Here is an 18,924-nt window from a genome sequence, read left to right on the forward strand (position 1 = left end):
ATCCCAAGATCTGTTCTTAAGATTTCCCATCTCTAAACTGATTTACATTCCATAAAAAAAAACTGTCACAACTAATGTGAAACGAAACAGTGCTCCATGTTTCTTGATGACCAGGAACAACAACATTCGAAATGTTCACTTTCCGTGTCTGCCCAGAGAATCAAAATCAGAATCTTTATTTAGACTGGAGGAATCTGAGCTATTAACCACTTTTTTTTACAGATGTCCAGTAGGGGCGGGTCAGAAAAAATTATAGGCGGAGTCCATCCCCGACCAAGATATAAATTTGAAACTTCTAATCATGACACCACCTGGCAAGACTTCAAATCAAAATGATGGATTATAAAAGTTAACTTTATTTATTATTAAAAACATTGGTAATATAATCATCAGCATAAAAAAATGACAACGACATGTGTAAAATCACAGCTGGATTTAGGATTTTCCATGTTGCAACCATGCCCCCAAGGCCCTGCGGTACAACTAGTCTTGCACTTATAGTAGTAGGTTTTTACCCTTTTAAACTGGTACAAAACTGACACATTTATTCAAGGCATCATGTTTGCAATAACCACAACACAAGTAGTCAAAAAAGCAAACAAAAAGAAGCAACTCTGATCATGATGATAATAATATGCACTGTCCTTGAAGTTGATTGGTCCACACCCGAGACGGCTTTCTTTAGAGCCTAGTCGCCATTGGTGTTGGACCAGATGACACCAGAAGGCATACAACTCAAACACAGTGCAATATCAGAGTATTGAGAGCTCGGGGTAAGCATTTACACTGAGATCTCTTTTACCAGTGGCAAAATATAGTAGTAGGTTTTTACCCTTTTAAACTGGTACAAAACTGACACCTTTATTCAAGGCATATTATAGTCTTGTACTTATTCTGTAGGTCCTGAGTGTACTGTAAAAATTTTAGTTTCCAAGCCTTCCTTATTCTTAGGCTTGAGCATTACATCAGAAATTATGTACATTTCAATATATAATTGCTTTATGCTTGCGTGTACTTGCTCATACTCGGGTACCTTCTGGCCATTGTTCACTGGATTTATTTGAGCTGTTCCGGGTGTCTGGGTGTCTGTAAGGATGGTGGGGAGGGCCTTCTCAGGAATGTGTCTGCTTCTGCGAGCTTGAGGACAGACCCATTTATCTCCCCGTGGAGCCACTCGGCATTGCGGCTCGCGCTCTTATTTATAGCGTTGCTGCTGCGCTGATTGGTCGAATGTCCCTTGAGCAGCGGTGCGGTTGCATGTGTGGACTCTGAACCATGGGGCTGCAAGGGCGATGCTTCCTTTGTCGCCATTGAGTCGAGCAGCGGAGTCTTGCCGTACACCCCTGGAGCGGCGTGTGCCAGGTTTTGGTTGATGCTCTGCGTGGGAGAGCTGCTGTGTGTGCCTTCCACTTGTTTTCTTGGTGCGACCCCCCCCCACCCCCCAGTACTGCGTGTCGTGTTTATTTTGTGCGTGTGGCACGCACCTTTGGGGCCATGTCATATGCTGTTAATAGTGCTTTGCTGTGTCCTCGGCAGAAGGGTTGCGTTTTGTATCGAGCATTGCATCGGCACCCTGCATGCATGGCGAGAGTCCATTTACACGAGGTGGCTGGTGGTGCTCTGTCTGTGGCAGGAGCATCGCTTGGCTGACAGGTCCGAAATCATGCTGGAGAAGCTGACCCTGGAGGAAACGCGTGAGTAGTTCTCCCACTTCTTGCGGGGCCGTACCCATTACTTGTTATTGGTGGTGTTCTTAACAATTCATGAGCAAAATAGCTTTTCTGTGTAAAAAGAAAACGGCTCTTGGTTGTAATATCAATAGATTACAATGCCTAAATATATTATTATTTATTTTTTCAGATTACCCGAAATTGTTAATGCACGGATTTATAGTGAAATATCTGAAGCACTTTTTAGTATCCTATGTTACCTATGTGTTCAAAAAGTAGTGATGAGGCAACTTATAAAATAATTGCCTGCAACCCATGTAGTTTGCTTGGGACTGTGATGCATATCTAATTGATGTCAAAGTGCTCCTTGGCTGTGCCGGGCATTGGTGCCGCCGTGTGCATAGTGTGGTGCCCGCAATGCTTCCTTGTACATTGCTCTCCATGTCGCTGTTCTCTCCATGAAATATAACACCATCTTTTATATACAAAAAGGAAAATGTCTGAATGTCTAGGACTCTGTGAAGAATGCCTTTTTGTTGTATGGGAGGTTTGGCCAATTTACATTGACTGTGTGAGGAAGAAACCAGAGGTCTTGCAAAACTTTCTCACTCAAGCATGATAATTAATGCTCTGTTTGCATCCCTGAGCCAATTGTGTAAATGTCATATTTATATGGTAGGCATGGGTGCATGTACTGGACAACAATTGTTGCCTTGCCACCACAAACTTGTACTCTGTTAATGGGCTGCAGAGGATTGAAGGGCTAAGTTCGATTGTATGGCAACGACTTGAACTCAAAACCTTCCAATTGTGAATTTCAAACACTGCATTTGTCCAATGAATAGCCATTCAGTTTTATATTATACAATGAACATAATTTTATCTGCATGTCAGCTGAAACTCTAGGACCCACTTTAAAACAAATAGGCTGACCTTTTTGTATCGTTGTCGCAGCCTCTCTTCCTCCATATACAATTAACAACTTGACACATCCATCAACAGCTGCCTTGAATAGAAACTTTATAGGAGGTGACTTTTCGGGAAATAGCCATTCAGAGGCCCTCCAATTTAGCACTGACTACGTATGGTGTGAAAAGAAATTCGTACGTAGAGGCCATAAAGGTTACACAGTGCACTGGCCTCTGCTGTGAAGAAGGGCAATTACCTGAATTATATCTATGATATACTTTTTTTAGGGCCATGTTATTGGCGAATGTGTGTTTTTTGTTATCAAAAATAAATTTCCACCTTTTATTTATCACAAAGTAGATGCTTCCTTAACAGGCAGGCGTCCCGTGTGTGCAGAGCTTGTCTGCTAGAAGCCCAGTGGTCACGGCTGCTGTGTGGTGTATTATTAGCCTGTTTAACACGTAGGTTTCACGACCAATATCATCCATAATAGTTTTTTTGGGTTGGATCGCGTGAATATATAAATGTGTCGTTTAAAACCCGCCACCACCTGACACGGCCAACTCGTAAGGGTTCTCACGTAAACAGAACAGGTGTGTACAGGATTAACTGCACGTATGGTAAATGCTATGTTGGGCAAACAGGACGAATGATCAGCACGAGACTAAAAGAACATCGGAGAAATATTGAATTATCCCAAATACAGCTGTCAGCAGTAGCAGAACACGCGTGCCAGTGTGAGGAAACAGGTAATTTTGATAATGTTGAAGTTTTGTGCAAAACTAGCTACTACTGGCCAAGACTAATTAGATCTATCGAAATTGAAATGACTTTAACCGTTCGGATAGCTACTGCCTTAGTGCTGTGTGGAAGCGAATCGTCAAATAATACATTTTAAATGCATGCCTACAAAGGGCAGCATACTTCAATATGGATTACCGTTGGTAGGGATATTTTTTAATACAAACAATAGACAGGAAGGACAAGATAAAAGGGCTCGCATAATGTACATTGTCACAGTAATCCCCCCCCCACGCAGAAGCGTGGTCACCACATATACGCCTCTATATAAGGAACGAAACAGTTATACTTCTCCACAAATATGGTTGTCGCCTGATGAAGCTAGTTGCAATTACTGGCGAAACGTCATACTCTCATTGGAAATTTTGTGGCTTGGCTCTCCAACACACCGGTGTGCTGTACTAGTGACGAATTGGAATATTCTGTTTGTGACAACCCTTACTAGTTGGCTGTGTCAGGTGGTGGCGGTTTTTGACGACATATTTACGCGATCTAACCCAAAAAACCTTTTATGGATATTATTCTTCTTCTTCTTGGTTCTTTCGGTAAAGTCACGTAGAAGGGAAGTAATAAAATAATAAAAATAAAACATAATAAAATAATTCTCACGACGTTTCGGCTACAACGCAAGCAGCCGTCTTCAGGTGAAGAATGAGACACTACCAAGCTAGGAGCTTATATATAAGCTGGGTTGGAGGTGGAAGAGCGCCTTAACAAAAAGAATGTGCATATGAAGAGGAATTTAGCATATTCATGGGAAATGCGTAGGAGGTGGGCGGGGGGGTTTCAAAGTCATATTATGCCCATGCATTATGCAGGATCAGCAGCACCAAGGGGGGGTGCAGGGAGTAGCATTAACAAAGGAAAGGAATGTTATTGATATGTAGCTGCAGTAACTAAACAACCACGTAGAAAACTAAAGTATAAACTACATAAAAAACTAAAGTATAAACTGCATAACACCATCAGTATACTTACTATACTCTACAATAAGCTGAGTTACTAACAGCAAGTAATACATTATAATTCTACGTCGTAAAAATTATATAATATGCTTCCATCTAAACTATATTCTCTTACATCACACGAGCATACACCGTACTATATACTGCCATAGATAAACCCAACATTAAATTATATACTGTATTGCTATAAACCACTCTATACCTTATACGTTGTTATATTACAATATGTATTATTTTACCCACCCTAATGTGTATCGAAATGGTTTATTACGTCCTTCCAATGATTGCTAAGCCAGAATCCATCTTCTCGGTTAAAATTGTCTCTGTGTTTGTATATGTGGATCGCCTCATGAACGAATGTCTCATGATAGCCAGATGGCTTGCAGAGAACCTCTGTCTTGGAGAAGTCAATGTCATGTGAGCCCACTGAGTTGTAACAGTGATCTGCCACGGCTGAGGTGTTTGTCCTACCGTGTTTCAGGTCAGCTTTATGTTCACGGATGCGGTCCGAGACATGTCGTTTGGTTTCCCCAATGTTACTGCTACCACAGAGGCAACTTAGTTTGTAGACGCCAGGGTACTGTATGTCTGGAACCACATCTTTTACAGACGGTACCAGATCACGGATTTTATGTACTGTGTTGAATCGGACCTGGATCTTGTGTTTAATCAGGATTTTGGAGATCTTTTTTGTGACCCCAGCAATGTAGGGTAAGGTGATGGTCTTGAAAGGCTCCTCAACAGGATCCGTCTTGATGGTTGGAGTGATGGCTTTGCGCATTGTGTAGTCGGAGTAACCATTAGCCTTAAGAGCTTGGCGTACGTGTTTGAGTTCACTGGAAATGTGTTCATGGTCGGAGATGCATTGGGCTCTATGATATAGTCTTGATGATGATATTATTATTCTGCCACTTCACTGGAGGATGAAAAAGAATTTCAAATCTGCAGTGTTCATTTTATTTTGTTTTCTCGTCATAACATTTTAATCTTACTGCAGATTTGAGTATCTAAATTGCTAGTCATGTTTACGTAAAAACAGTTTGCTTTAACTAACTTTCTGAAAAAGTTTATTGTCCTGATGGTAGTATATATTTGTTTGTAATCAACCAGATGACATTTCATGAGTTTCCCAGATAAAAAAAGAAGATGGAGCAAAAATTCCACAGCATCAGCACGTCGGCATTCGTTTTGTGCCTTATATGATTATCGAAAGCGCACTTGATTCGGCAGGGGTGTTATTCTTTAACTGTGTGCTCGCTCATCTGTGATTGCCATGCATTGGGCACAATCAGCTCATTGAGGCAGATCTCACACACACACAAATGCCCATTTATTTTCCCTTTTCTGGGCATGATTGAAGGAGTGAGTGTGGCTGGCATCGGTGCGTTGGGAGTAAAGTGGCCTGATGTTTGACGGCATTTTAAAGGTCCCCCAAGGACAAAAAAGCTCTTGCCCTAAAAAAAGCTGTCACGTAAGCCAGCTTAATGCACGTTTATCCCATCAGGCCACTCGGTTACATCTTACAAGCCAACACACATTTTTAACTGATGAGAAAAGCATTGAGCTAGAAAACATGTAGGCGAGAGCTAACGTCCTACTTCATGGGACCTCTGTTGCCTGTACCAAAATCTGATAATGGGGTTTTTCCCCTTTTTTCTGGCAAAAAAACAGGTGTTAAGATGTTTAATCACCAAATTGAAACGTTTTACAAGGAATCATGTCTGCAGTAACCACAATACTTGTGGTTAGAATGCAAACAAAAAACGTACTCTGATAATATATTCATTGTCTTTGAAACTGATTGGTCCACATCAGAGACCGCTTTCTTTTGAGCCTAGCCTTTTGGCGTCCTCTGGTCTAACACCGTTTTGAGACTAGGCTCAAAAGAAAGCGGTCTGGTGTGGACCAATCAGTTTCAAGGACAATGCATATATTATCAGTGTTTTTTGTTTTCATTCTGACCACAAGCATTGTGGTTAATGCAGACATGTTTCCCTAACACCTGTTTTGTTGCCAGAAAAAAGGGGGAAAAATATCTATTATCAACGTCATACTTGTTATTATAAAAATTATTACATTGGAGAGAATTGTAACATCCCGAAATTATCACCAAATTGGGTTTTTGAGTGAAATATAGAAGTGTTCAATTTTTTTCGAGTGTTGGTAGTGGACTCGCCTGACAATCTGTCACTAAGCCTTAGTGTGGTCGTTTGTTCACATAACACCCAGCACAACGGAAGAAAGACGACAAAGATCTCCCATAGCCTCAACAAACTTTTCGGGCAAGTGCCCTTCGTGTACCAATGAATGCCAGCACCCCTTTCTCTGCCTAGTGGTGATGTTTACACACTGCGCCTTTAACTCATTTGAGGCCGAGTCGACCTATGTTAGGCCCAGGACTGTTTCAGATAATCGTCACTGGCATTGCGCAGGAGCAGGAATCGAACTCTTCGCTGGGTTCGTAGTGCAGCCTGTTTAACCACTGCACCACCGCTCTCCGAGCAGAACACACCCCCTTGATTCTTATTTTGGAATGTGGTATGACGTCTTCCCTATTTAGCCGTTTGGATTTTAGTTTGTAGTGATGTAACTAGCATTCATCTCCTGTCAATTGGCAGAATGATCGCATTGACTTCTGCAGATTGGTCCGCTTGTGCACATCTGTCAACCTCTGGGGCACATAATTTATTGATATTAAATGCAAATCTCAAGAGGATACATATAGATCCCGCCCCCACTGCGACAAATCCTCGATTGAGGTGATCCATCGGCAAGCTTGCGAATGGACGGCTCTATAGTGGTGTCTTCAGGATTTAGTGGGACACTCTAAATGGAGATGAAAACCGCAGTTGATTCTGATGGCCCCAAATTGAGCCAAAAGGTCTCTGTTCTCATTCCCCCCCTGGCTCTGCTTGAGAGTGACATTTTGTCGCTCCCCTTAGGCCCAGATGTTCTCAGCCAGATCTATAATTTATGTATATTATTAGTTTGGACGTGCAGTTACGATACTTCTAGATTTTAAACTTTCGTGACTGCAAGAATTCATACTCTTAGGTTTTTTTCGGTAAAGTCATGTAGGTAAAAAATAATAATAAAAATAAAATACTAATAATTGTTTTATTTCTATTCTATAAATAATAATAGGAAAATAATAATAATTATCATTATTTTATTTCTATTAATATTTTTTTTACCTATGTGACTTTATCGAAAAAACCTAAGAGTATAGTTACGATACTCCAGAATTATTATCTTTTATAATTTTCAGCTTGCTTGCATCGTATGGTAACACGTGTGTGTGTGTGTGCGTGTGTGGGTCTGTCTCTGTTTTTGTAGAGGGTTCCCCAGACACTGTTTACGTGAGGTTCATGAAGTCGCGCAAGTGCTACGACATCATTCCCACCAGCTCCAAACTCGTCGTCTTTGACATCTCCTTGCAGGTCCCATTGACGCATACTACTGCACGCGGCAGTGCCTTTATATCTCTTCTGTGTCATGTGTATGTCTCTCATATCGCTTGTGCCTCCTGTCACTGCTGCTGAATGCATCCTCTTGTTATATCATCTAAGTGCATCTAATGCATCTCCTATTCTCTTGATTTAATCTGAAACATCTGTGTTCACTCTTCCTATTATTTTAACAGAATAAAAAATAAATGGGTTAATTGATGGATCGTTATACGTCTAGTGTGTATGAGTGCACAAGCATCTGGTATTGGGGGGTGTGTGCACGCGCGCACTGCCTTATGCTGATGTGGTGACGTATGCTTCAGGTGAAGAGGGCTTTCTTCGCCCTCGTCTCCAATGGAGTGAGGGCAGCACCTCTCTGGGACAACAAGATGCAATGCTTTGTGGGTAATAAATGCATCCACCTGTTTCCTCGCACTGCAACAAACGAATTTGATGATGGCCAGTGGATGAAACTTGTCGATTGGCAACCCAATGGAGGGCAGCTGCCCGAGAGGACGACCACCATAGAAATGGGGCACTGAGATGCTTAATGGGTAGGAGTGAAGAAGTATTATGGTGAGACATGGCGACGAGTTGGCAAGGCCTTCATCCGGCAGTGGATTAATCATGGCTGATGAGGATTAGAAACTCGGGATATTGTGTATTAAAGTGATACATGTGCACATGACTTCTCCTTTGTCTAACTCAAGTGACCTACAATACACCATGCATTCAATGAAGATTATTTGTTCCACTACACTAATTTTACAAGTTAATTTCATCTATTGTGTCCTCCAGCTTTGTTTTGCACTCTTCTCAATACCTGACAGTAGTGTATTTTATAAGACAAATAAAATGTTTCTAAAGAAATCGTAATGGAATGCAACACCGTTTTTCTGATCGGTTTGGGTGAAAGCGTGTTTCTAAGTTGAAATATAGTTCAGTCTGACATACCTTGCTGTTCTTTTGGGAGCTTGGGTTAGATGCCCTTTTGTGTTTTAACTCATGTTAGCCTTTTTTATTTTCACAGGAATGCTGACAATTACAGACTTCATTAACATTCTTCATCAATACTACAAGTCTCCAATGGTAAAACACTGCTGCAGGACAGTGCCGCAGCATTAAACACAACCGTTCGTAAAACGATGATTGTCCTCGTGAGGGACAATTATAATTCTAATGACCTCCTTTGTGAGAAGTTAAAACTGCTTGTTCTTTGGGTACACTAGCCGCTGCCATAATAATTTGTAAAATGCCACCACTGGCCTGGATCTTGCAATGCAGATGAGAGCCATCCCACGTTTTTTGCCAGGAGAAGCTTTTGTTTTTGTTTACTTTACTAGGGCAGTGAATGTTACCAGTTATTCAGCATTGAAAGTCACACTGCTCCTGGTTGTTGGGTTGTGTACAGCCCTTGGATTAACCTGATCTGATGTATAACAGCTCGGAATGTATGGATGCTAAGAAGTATTGACTCTCTTCCCATTTGCAGGTGCAAATTTATGAACTGGAGGAACACAGGATCTCAACATGGAGAGGTAATTTGTGAAAGACACGACCGACCAAAAGGGGCACTTTGCACTGTGAAAAGAAAGCGCATTGACTCTTTTAAGCCGTTGTATGCCATGCCATGTTTCTAAACTTGAATAGTTTCCTGAGCATTGTTGGCAGTGGTGTGGAAACTGGCTAGAAATACTCCTTTACTGTCGCTAATCAACACTTTTATAACTAAAAACACTATCTGTGGCCATTCTGCTCTGAATGGAGGGCTATGGAAACCCAGTACATGTAGGCTGGTTTTGGAAATTAAGCCCATATCCTGCTTCATTTTCAAATGTTGTGATGCTCAATGATACATTATAGATGTTTTTTGTTTCCCCATGTGAAATGTAATGTTAATCTTTTCAGGATGTGTACAGTTTGAGTTTTCCCTCAAATTGTAGAAAAGTAAATAAAGGTACCTTGCAAAGTTCTTTATTGACTGTCCTTGTACTTTAAACCTTGACAGCTATGCATATTTTGTGTTTTGAACACTGGTTCAACATGCCTCCTTTGTGTTTGATTTCACAGAAGTTTACCTTCAAGACTCATTCAAGCCTTTGGTATCTATATCTCCTAATGCAAGGTATTTCCATTAAGTTTCTCTGACGACTGGTCCTCCAACCTGTAGTTGTCCACAACCATTTATTTTGAGCCCCTCTTGGCCAAGAGGAATAGTTCTGGCATAATCCAGAAGTTGCGGTAATCCGCACCGACACCGTTATTCCAATTTAAAAGTTTAATTTATGACGGCTTGAATGGATGCTCGCCATTTATTACTGTCATTAAGAAATCTTATAATTACAGTGAAGTAGATTTAATCCTCTTAAACTCCTGGTAACCATGTACCAAGTCCAAAATTCACATTAGTCCTAAACATGGGATGAATGCTGTTAGCAAGCAACAATTTGAGGCTGATATAGCATTCTAGATGGTGGTGTGGCCTACACCATGCTCGGTCCTCTTGATTTGCCCATTATGAATGTTTAATTGCACTACACCATGTCCTTATTTTAGTGACGTTCAGATGAAATTCCATTTCCATGCCATCACGAATAATCAATAATTGAACCCTGGTCACTAGGATTATAGCATAGTACGTGAACCATTACACCATTGTTCTCTAAGCATGTACACACGAAGGCAAACATCCACACACATGAACAGCAGTCACCGTTCGCCACTGCATTGTGTCATGGTTTGCTGGTCCCTTGCAGTGTCTTTGACGCGGTATACTCGCTCATAAAGAACAAGATTCACCGACTGCCTGTGCTGGACAGCGTAGCGGGGAATGCACTGTACATCTTGACTCACAAGCGTATCCTCAAGTTCCTGCAGCTTTTTGTGAGTTACCACTGTGCTTGTGTGCTCTCGGGTGGGGTGGCAGGGATATTGATTTTTTCCTGTGCACAACTACTTGGCCAGTAATTACATCGCGTTTATATTCCCAACAGGTTACCAATTTGATCTTCGTGCTTAAGGATTTATGTCTCTCGATTTCCCGTTAACCTGGCTTGTGTGCTCGATGAATTTGTATCCTGCAAGGTTGATGGGCATATTTAGTAAATTGGCATGTCCCCCCCTAATTTGTTTTTCTGTCTGGTTTATCTGAGAGTTCAGCAATTCTGTGCAGTGTTCTCTAGCTCTCATGGTTGTATGTAATTTGGGCTCGGATCTTTGCTGACGTCTGCGCAATCTGTTTCTTGGCAAGTGATAGTCCAATATATCAAACATTAGCATTGCTCAGGGCCGACAAGACTTGTTTTTACAAGTGAGATTGAGCACACACAAATGTGGAACTTGTGCGATGTTGTATGTAAATACAATACGGTATGTATCATCATTTAGTCGACTCCGTATTTAACCTGTGAAAGGTGTGAAAATCTTGTATGGGGTTGTGTGTGAAATTAGAGTGAATATACATGCCTATGTAATTTCGTCTAGTGTGTGAATCTGGTCCTTGATTTAATGTTTGTACGCAGTTGAAAGTTGAATGTTCACTGCTAGTTCTTAACTTTGTCTTGGCTATTAACTGGTTTGCCATTGTCCAGCTGCGGTTGTGCATACTCATCGCTGGTTGTTTTCTGAAGGAATGACAGCACTTACTGTGCATTTATTTGCCAGACTTTGGCTATGCCTCATTTGTCGTGGTCGTGCCTGCATTGCCTTGGCTGACTGTGTACATGCTGTGCCTGGGGACTGGCAGGCAACGGAGATGCCTAAACCGAGCTTCATGAGTCAGAGCCTGCAGGAGTTGGGTATCGGCACGTATAAAGACATCGCGGTGGTGAGCCCCAGCACGCCCATCATCAAGGCCCTCGGCATATTTGTGGAACGCAGGGTGTCTGCTCTCCCCGTTGTGGATGAAGATGGTACGTTCACACCCCTCGGCAACCACTGGCCCCCACACAGCGCTTTGTTGACTCCACAGAGATTGTATGCGTGGGACACCTGAGCAAGGCGAAACAGTGCAAGCTGGTTGATGAGGGCTCTTTGCGAGCTTTCAGTTCTCTTGTGCATATCAGGAGGGGGGGGGGGGTTTCTACCAGTTGGTTTCCTTCCAGACTGAAAGCAGAACCTTCCTCGTTGAGTATTGATTCTATGCAGTTTTCTTGGGTAAAATGGCATGCCATTTCCCACGTACAACTTGATACATTCAAAGTAGGACAAGAGGTGGCATTGCACCCTTACGCTGTATTGTGCTTGCATAGGCATGTGAGCTTATGCGTTTGTGCATTTGCTGCATTACTCTGTCTGCAACTGAATTGTGCACGCAAAAATGTTTAATTTGGTTATTTTCCTTGAATCTAACTCTCTTCATATTCCAGATCAATGTGTTGAGAAAAAAAATATGTAGTGGGGACCACTTGGCTTCATTCATCTAATTCTCTGGAATGGTTTTTTAAACGGCTGGTTTATACATCCGTGATTTAAAGTTGAACTCTTAGAGTTTTACTGCTTTAGTTTAACAATGCCCTCCAGGTTACTTCCCTGGTGCTTTAGTACCGTATGGCGTTACCTTTTGACGTCCCACAAGTCCTGCACTGCTGTATCTGTCAGGCCACTTCTTTTGATCCATGTTCATATACTTGTTCCTCGAATAGCAATTTGATGTTTTAAATCACTGCTGTTTTAATGTAGTTACAATATGAATATGATAAATGCTGATAAATTGAAACCCCCACTAAATTGCCCTCCACTTTCATTGCATTCTACTACATGACTCATTCATTATCATTGCAATTGATTTCCAGGCATTAAATTAAAAAAGTTGTTAGCAAATTACAAGTGTGTCAACCCTAAGACTAAACTTTTATTTTTAATTGTTAGTGTTATCGAATGTTTGAAGTGACTGAAAATTAGCATGCGGTTACCAAATGCAGCATTTTTGGAGCTTGACCTGACGATTGTGCAGTTGTTACAGGTATACTGTTGGCACAGAATTCAGACCTTCATTAAATGTTGTGCTGTTTCCTGGGCTCTTCCTCTCACACTCACGATTGAGGGTGTTTTTTTTTATTTGGTTGGGACCCAAAGGGGTTTTCAGTAAAAAAAATAAGCATCCAAAGAGCCTAAAACTGAACTCTCATTATTTCAACTGAACCGTACCCTGTGCAAGTCCCTATGTGGGCAGCGGTGCAGAGACAAATATCGGAGTGAAATGACAATGAGTTCTTGATGTCTGTCAAGTTGGTGATTGTGTGCATTTCTGTTGTTTTCATAGGAAAAGTTGTTGATGTCTACTCGAAGTTTGACGTCATTGTGAGTTTTGCCTTCCTGTGTTCCATTAAAGATGCCACCAAATAAGATACATGGCAGATACTCTAAATTAGTTAGAGCTGGTGCCTGAAAAAAATTTCACGTGCAGATATCTACTTTTTTACTATTATTTTGGGAGCAGTCATTGTTTTGTGGTCATTTTGTCATCAAAAATAAATTCCTGTCAGCAAATTCCATCAACATAAATGTGGGGCCTGGTGTTGTCAACTTTTTGTTAAAATTAATGTTTCAAGTCTTTACCAAAGTGTACAAGTGCATTACATTTTGAGAGTTAATTGGACTGATACTTGCAGTGAGTGAATAAATGTGTTTTTTTTATAATTCTCGAACAAGGTAATACCAAATATAAACACATTTACCTGCATTTTCTCGAGGCATTGCAATCCCAGAATGAAAAGGCGTTTCCATTGAAGTATATAAAATATTGGCATCTTCTAGTCATCTTGCTGGTTTTGTAGCGACGGCACATAGCCTAGGCATAATGTCATTGGTGTTGGTCCTCTGTCGGTTCATGAAAGAATATGGCAGCGGAGAAGACCTACAATAACCTGGACATCACGGTGACACAGGCGCTGCGCCACCGCTCTCAGTACTTCGAGGGTGTAATCCGCTGCTTCCGCCATGAGAGCCTGGAGACCATCATCGACCGCATCGTCAAGGCCGAGGTGTGGTGCTCGCATTGCTCTTGGCTCTCGCACCTGACTGCCTCTCCATGTGCCCTGTTGGTCATGGATGGACTTTGTTTTTGTCCGATGTAATTACGCTGGCCAGTGCTGGTTGGTGATTGGGGAGGTGGGGGTGGCGGGGGGTGCTCAGGACCATTTCAGATACCACTCCACTACAGATGTTGGCCGTGACTAATGGCTGGCATGGGCTTTTATTCAGGAAAGCCTTGCCTCGTCTTGTTGGGATGTTTAAAGTGTTGATCAATGTTTTCTGCTCGGGATTAAATTGGAGTACATGTATTAAAACTTGCACGTGAGGGGACATCCAATAAGTGTAGATGGTTGAGCAGGCTTGCTGCACTGCCATCTCTTTTGATGTTTTAGCACAGGGTTGTTCTGACATGTTATTGCGACTTGCTGTGAAGAGTTTTAAACTGGAGTTTCTTCATCTCGTGACACGTCCAATAGCAATATTTGAATAAAATTGTGTCTCAAAGTTCTGAAATGAATATTGGTTATTTTAGGACCGTGACACATGCGACCGCCTAAGGGAAGTTTGATGCAGCCTGGTCGTTGGCTTGCCTGCAGGTGCACCGACTGGTGGTACTGGATGAAAAGGAGGTGGTGACGGGCATCGTGTCCCTTTCCGACATCCTGCAGGCCTTGGTGCTCACACCTGCAGGTATAAACGCGCTGTGGTCCTAACACATCCGTGCCACTGCTCCCGTACCGTCTCCTCCCTCCAGCGCAGGTAGGGCGAGCGAGCGCCTGCCCGCTGAGCTGTGTGCCGTGCTCTCCCTCCCCCGTCACTACCCACCGCATGGAAGATCCAATTGGTGGAGTTGGGAGCACTTGAAGCACGTGTGTGTGTGATTTGCACCTGGGGTTGTGTGCTTTGGTGTTGTGCACTTTGGTGTTGTGCACTTTGGAGCATAAACAGAACAAATGCATGTTTACACATTTATCTTTGAGCCTGTGGGTTGTGGTGTTTGTTTTTTGTCCTGTGTTTATATTACTCCTTTTATAGGACATTTGCTCTATTATTCACAATTGTCTGAAGTAAATGTTAATACAATTAGTTGATGCTCTTTTATAGGATTAACTATTTTGCCCACTTATTGCATAAAGTAAAATTGTGCTACTATTAATTATAGGCTTTTTTAAGTCTTAACGCACTTATTTAGCTGTAATCGTTTAAAGCAAAATGACATGAGGTGAAGTAAAGTGGTTAATAATAAACAGTTGTACAATCATATCTCATGTTATCAATTTAAAATAATTATTTTTTAGCGAATAAGCCATGAACAAAGTCCTGGGTAAATTTGAAATGATCATTGTTTGTATTTGTCTTAATAACAGGACACAAGCCCTATTATAATATACAAAATAGTGCAGCCCAGCCAAAAGGCTTCTATGATAATGTAATTGAGCTTAAGAATGTTAAAGGCTGACAGTCGACAGGAGTGGACTTTGGATTCCAAATTACTTTTTGCAACCTTTTTGAAGGATGTTCACCACAGCAAAGTTTACATATAATGGAAAGTAAATTTTTTTAACGTGCCTTTTTAACACCTAGCTTCCTTACTTAGCTACCTCTTACCCAAATGATCTTAGACTTGCACTCCTTGCATGGTTTGCAGGTTATAATGAATTATGTATAAACTGAGTTGTATTAGCTAGTGCCTCTTGCGGCACAGTTGGCAAACAGATGTGCTACATTTGAGGGGTTTTAATTGCGAATAATGATTTCTGAAATTATATCGACTGATTGGAAGTTCTTTTTTTTTAAATACAGTTGCCCATCATTTCAATTAGCCTAAAAATACACAAGTTAGAACCTTCTCTGAAAAGCACCAGGATTTAAAATACATGCAGCATGTGGGTAAGTTTGATTTCAAATACATGCAGCATGTATTTGAAATGGGTAAATTTGGTAGTTAAGCTGTTGTAATGACTTGCACTAACTTTTTACAAAATGTGTTTTTTTTATATCAACTTTGTATGTATATTGCATACTTCCACTGACAACTTCATGGCAAAGACCGTCAGTCCACTGGACAACCACTGTTGACTTCCCACGGTGGCACTAATTAGACCACAAAAAAGATTAATGGCCAAATAGACCCCTAACTAGGATGTGGACTTGCAGTCTTCAACACAAGCAGATGTTTAAGATGGGTAGCTTTCTTAGGAGGTAAAAGCCTCCGAAGACAGGTTTGTGTATGGAAATAATAAGTACAATACTGTGACAGTGCAATTGTGCCTTGATAATTATTTGATTACAACTTTTCTTTTTTCCAGGTATTCCAAAGAGAAATAGATGGGAAATGCAAGACTCCAGCACGAATGTCTGAGTTGGCCGTTCATAATTCCTCATTCCATCACTCTTGGCCTCTAGTTTGCAACCCATATAGTCTGGCTGAATGAAGTTGTATTTTGTGTTCTCTTAGCTATGGAATAAGAGAGGCTTGTATTGAAAATGTCAAACTGCTGATGAAGGCTAGCGACAGGTGCAATGCGTGTCGCTTCCTTGAGATTTGCCCGCTGAAATGTCATAAATATTCTTTCACTGCTGGCTTCTCTGCCCATGATGCTGGCTTCTCTGATGGCGCATATGCTCAGCCTCTCAAAATGTTCAGCCATAATTATAACATTTTTAATTGGGCATTGCAAAAATCGGGTAATCCCCTTGGGACAATTGTGAATTGATATATTTTTGTAATGGCTCATATTCCTCTTCACTTGAAGATGCCTATACATAGATCCATCTAAGCCTGACTTGCAGTCCTACCACATCTAAGGAACTATCTGTTCAAGTTAAACTGAAGTAATGAGCATATATTATTGTGGGAGAACTATAGCACTTTGAACTCTTTGGGGATTGCCTGAATAGCAATATTTACTTGGAGTCGTATCATTGGTGCATGACTCTTTTAGCCTACAAAAGCTTTCTTGTAAACGGTTAACAGGTTATAAATATTTACACGATCTAACCCAAAAAAACGTCTATGGATGATATTAGTCGCGAAAGCCTACGTGTTTAACCGAGGTTTTATTAAATCAAAATGCCTATGCACACACCCGGCACTTGAAGTATCTGTAAGAGATTAACTTGTCTTGAATTTGTGTAACATTGAGAGACTTACTTTACGATTTGGACCTTCAGTCATAAAATGTCTTTGTATTTCCTGCAAGCCATTCAGCATTGTACCTGCTACAAGTGTTTATACTAGGGCATGTGTGTGCATGATTTGAGCACAACATTCCCAATGAGTGCTGATAATTGATGACTGTTTTGATCACAAATGCCTTTCTCTGTATGTGATATATTTTTCTGGGGTTGTACTGTATAGTTCTAAATCTATTTGACTCCAATTTATGTAGCAGTAGAGTCTTCACTCACGTGAGTGTTGTGGCACTTATTGGGTTCGTATGTGAAGCACTAGGCATTCAATGTATGCAAGTCAGTCATTTGAGAGTAACTTTTAAAAATTATGTTAAAGGGGAATTTTCTGTTGTGATGTTTAGCCATGTTGCACCAGGCTGCCTTTCACCTACATAAATTGGAGTCTTGAATGTTTCTGCCTTCATTTAGAAGGTAAAATTTATGTTCTATAACAAACAGTATTACAGTATATGCCTTATTTGGTTTTGAATAAATATTCCAATTGCATAATTTTCCTGGTCAAAGTGTAATTTGTAACACGTGGTCCGCATCTTGAAGTTGGGTGCATAATAATCACTGAACTTTAACCAATGCTTCTGGTGCAGGGATGTTTTGGAAGAATGTATTTTTTTTATTACAGTAAATGTGTACTTTTCTATATTTGTTCAGGAGAGAAATGTTTAAGCTCAAGTAATTGTGGTGTGATTTTGCATTTATAGATACGTTTATTTTTAAGAGCAGAGAAGGACAGGATTGTTTTGGTTTTTATTTTGGGTCTCCTGGGGAATGTTCCTTTACGGATGTTATGTTTGACATTAGTTATACTGTATTTAGAACGTTTTCCTGTTGCTATAACTGGCGAAGGCATGTCTCTTTACAAGACTCATTCCAAATATGTATTTTGGTACTTCATGCGATGGTTCTAATTTATGGAGATTTTTTTAATATGAATGTTTAATATACAAATACAATTTAGTATCAACCATTAATCTTATGTTCTGATGACATGCCGATTTGGCACTTGGCTACGTACGGTGTGAAATAATTTCAACATACATGATTACCAATGTTAATAAACTACAGTAAAACTAGAATAACCTAACGACTAAGGCTGCACATTTGGCCTAAAGATAAATTTGAAAAATAGTTTATTATTGCAAGTAGATGGTTATTGAAGTGAGCTGGATTTTGGAATAAAGTGCTTTTTGGAAAGCTGACGTTTATAATTAAGAATAACTTGCATGTATTTAAATAAAACGTATTAATTGGTGTTTATTACTTTATGCAAAAAGTCCTAAACATGATGTTAACAAAATAATAACTAGACAATGCTGAACAGCAATAAGATGCGTGCTTTGAATTACACTGACAATGGAACACATGGATTTCGGAACATGTTCAAGTTGAAGGCATCCTATTGGCAGTTTTAGAAAAGTGTTTTAAGGACCTAATGTTAGAATGGAAGATTGCCTGATTGGCATGCCCAAGAGGTCATTTCCCGTGAAATATTGAGCAGTGAAATTGTCTCGTATGCAAGGTGCCATATCAACTCGCATCATAGGACCATGAAATTGTGACGGCTTTGGGAGGCCATCAGCCAGAATATAATGGATCGGGCATGAATGGTGTAAGTGAATAAATGTTAGTACATCAGCCTGGTTACACTGCAAATTGGATTTGAAATTATTGTGCTTGCATCTTTAAAATATTGAAATTCAAATGTATAATTTGGCATTTGACCAGTGGTGATAATGCAGTGCATTTTTTTCTATGATTAAGTTGCAACTTTTATAGTGCACTAGCGGGAAGTACCCGGCGTTGCCCAGGGGAAAGATATATTTCAAAACTTCTCTTAAAAACAACATACAAACACAAGTACTAAGCTATTGTGAAAGGCCCGGCGTTCTGTTTGTCCATTTGTCCAACAAAATTCTAAGAGGCTTGAAGTCCTGAATCCAAAAGTAATAGAAAGTGGTGGGT

General features: G+C 40.6%; 1 protein-coding gene across 5 annotated transcripts in view; it reads left to right on the forward strand.

Annotated features, from left to right (window-relative positions):
* LOC144735952 (5'-AMP-activated protein kinase subunit gamma-1-like) overlaps positions 1–17,454 on the forward strand; it is a 46,727-nt gene extending 29,273 nt beyond the window's left edge. For 3 of the 5 annotated variants that reach the window (XM_078618588.1, XM_078618682.1, XM_078618840.1), the window contains 12 exons: positions 1,634–1,694; positions 7,682–7,785; positions 8,118–8,199; positions 8,825–8,883; positions 9,287–9,332; positions 9,865–9,919; positions 10,551–10,677; positions 11,540–11,705; positions 13,058–13,095; positions 13,632–13,778; positions 14,367–14,460; positions 16,080–17,454. In XM_078618588.1, coding sequence (XP_078474714.1) covers positions 1,634–1,694; positions 7,682–7,785; positions 8,118–8,199; positions 8,825–8,883; positions 9,287–9,332; positions 9,865–9,919; positions 10,551–10,677; positions 11,540–11,705; positions 13,058–13,095; positions 13,632–13,778; positions 14,367–14,460; positions 16,080–16,132 — 1,032 coding nt within the window. In that variant the 3' untranslated portion in view covers positions 16,133–17,454. Of the gene's footprint in view, positions 1–1,633; positions 1,695–7,681; positions 7,786–8,117; positions 8,200–8,824; positions 8,884–9,286; positions 9,333–9,864; positions 9,920–10,550; positions 10,678–11,539; positions 11,706–13,057; positions 13,096–13,631; positions 13,779–14,302; positions 14,530–16,079 lie in introns of those variants that run through there. The other 2 variants (XM_078618668.1, XM_078618761.1) reach the window with 2 other exon arrangements.
* Positions 17,455–18,924: the final 1,470 nt, after the last annotated feature.

The sequence above is a fragment of the Lampetra planeri genome, chromosome 1, assembly GCF_965212315.1.
Source record: "Lampetra planeri chromosome 1, kcLamPlan1.2.h2, whole genome shotgun sequence".
NCBI classification, from domain to species: domain Eukaryota; kingdom Metazoa; phylum Chordata; class Hyperoartia; order Petromyzontiformes; family Petromyzontidae; genus Lampetra; species Lampetra planeri.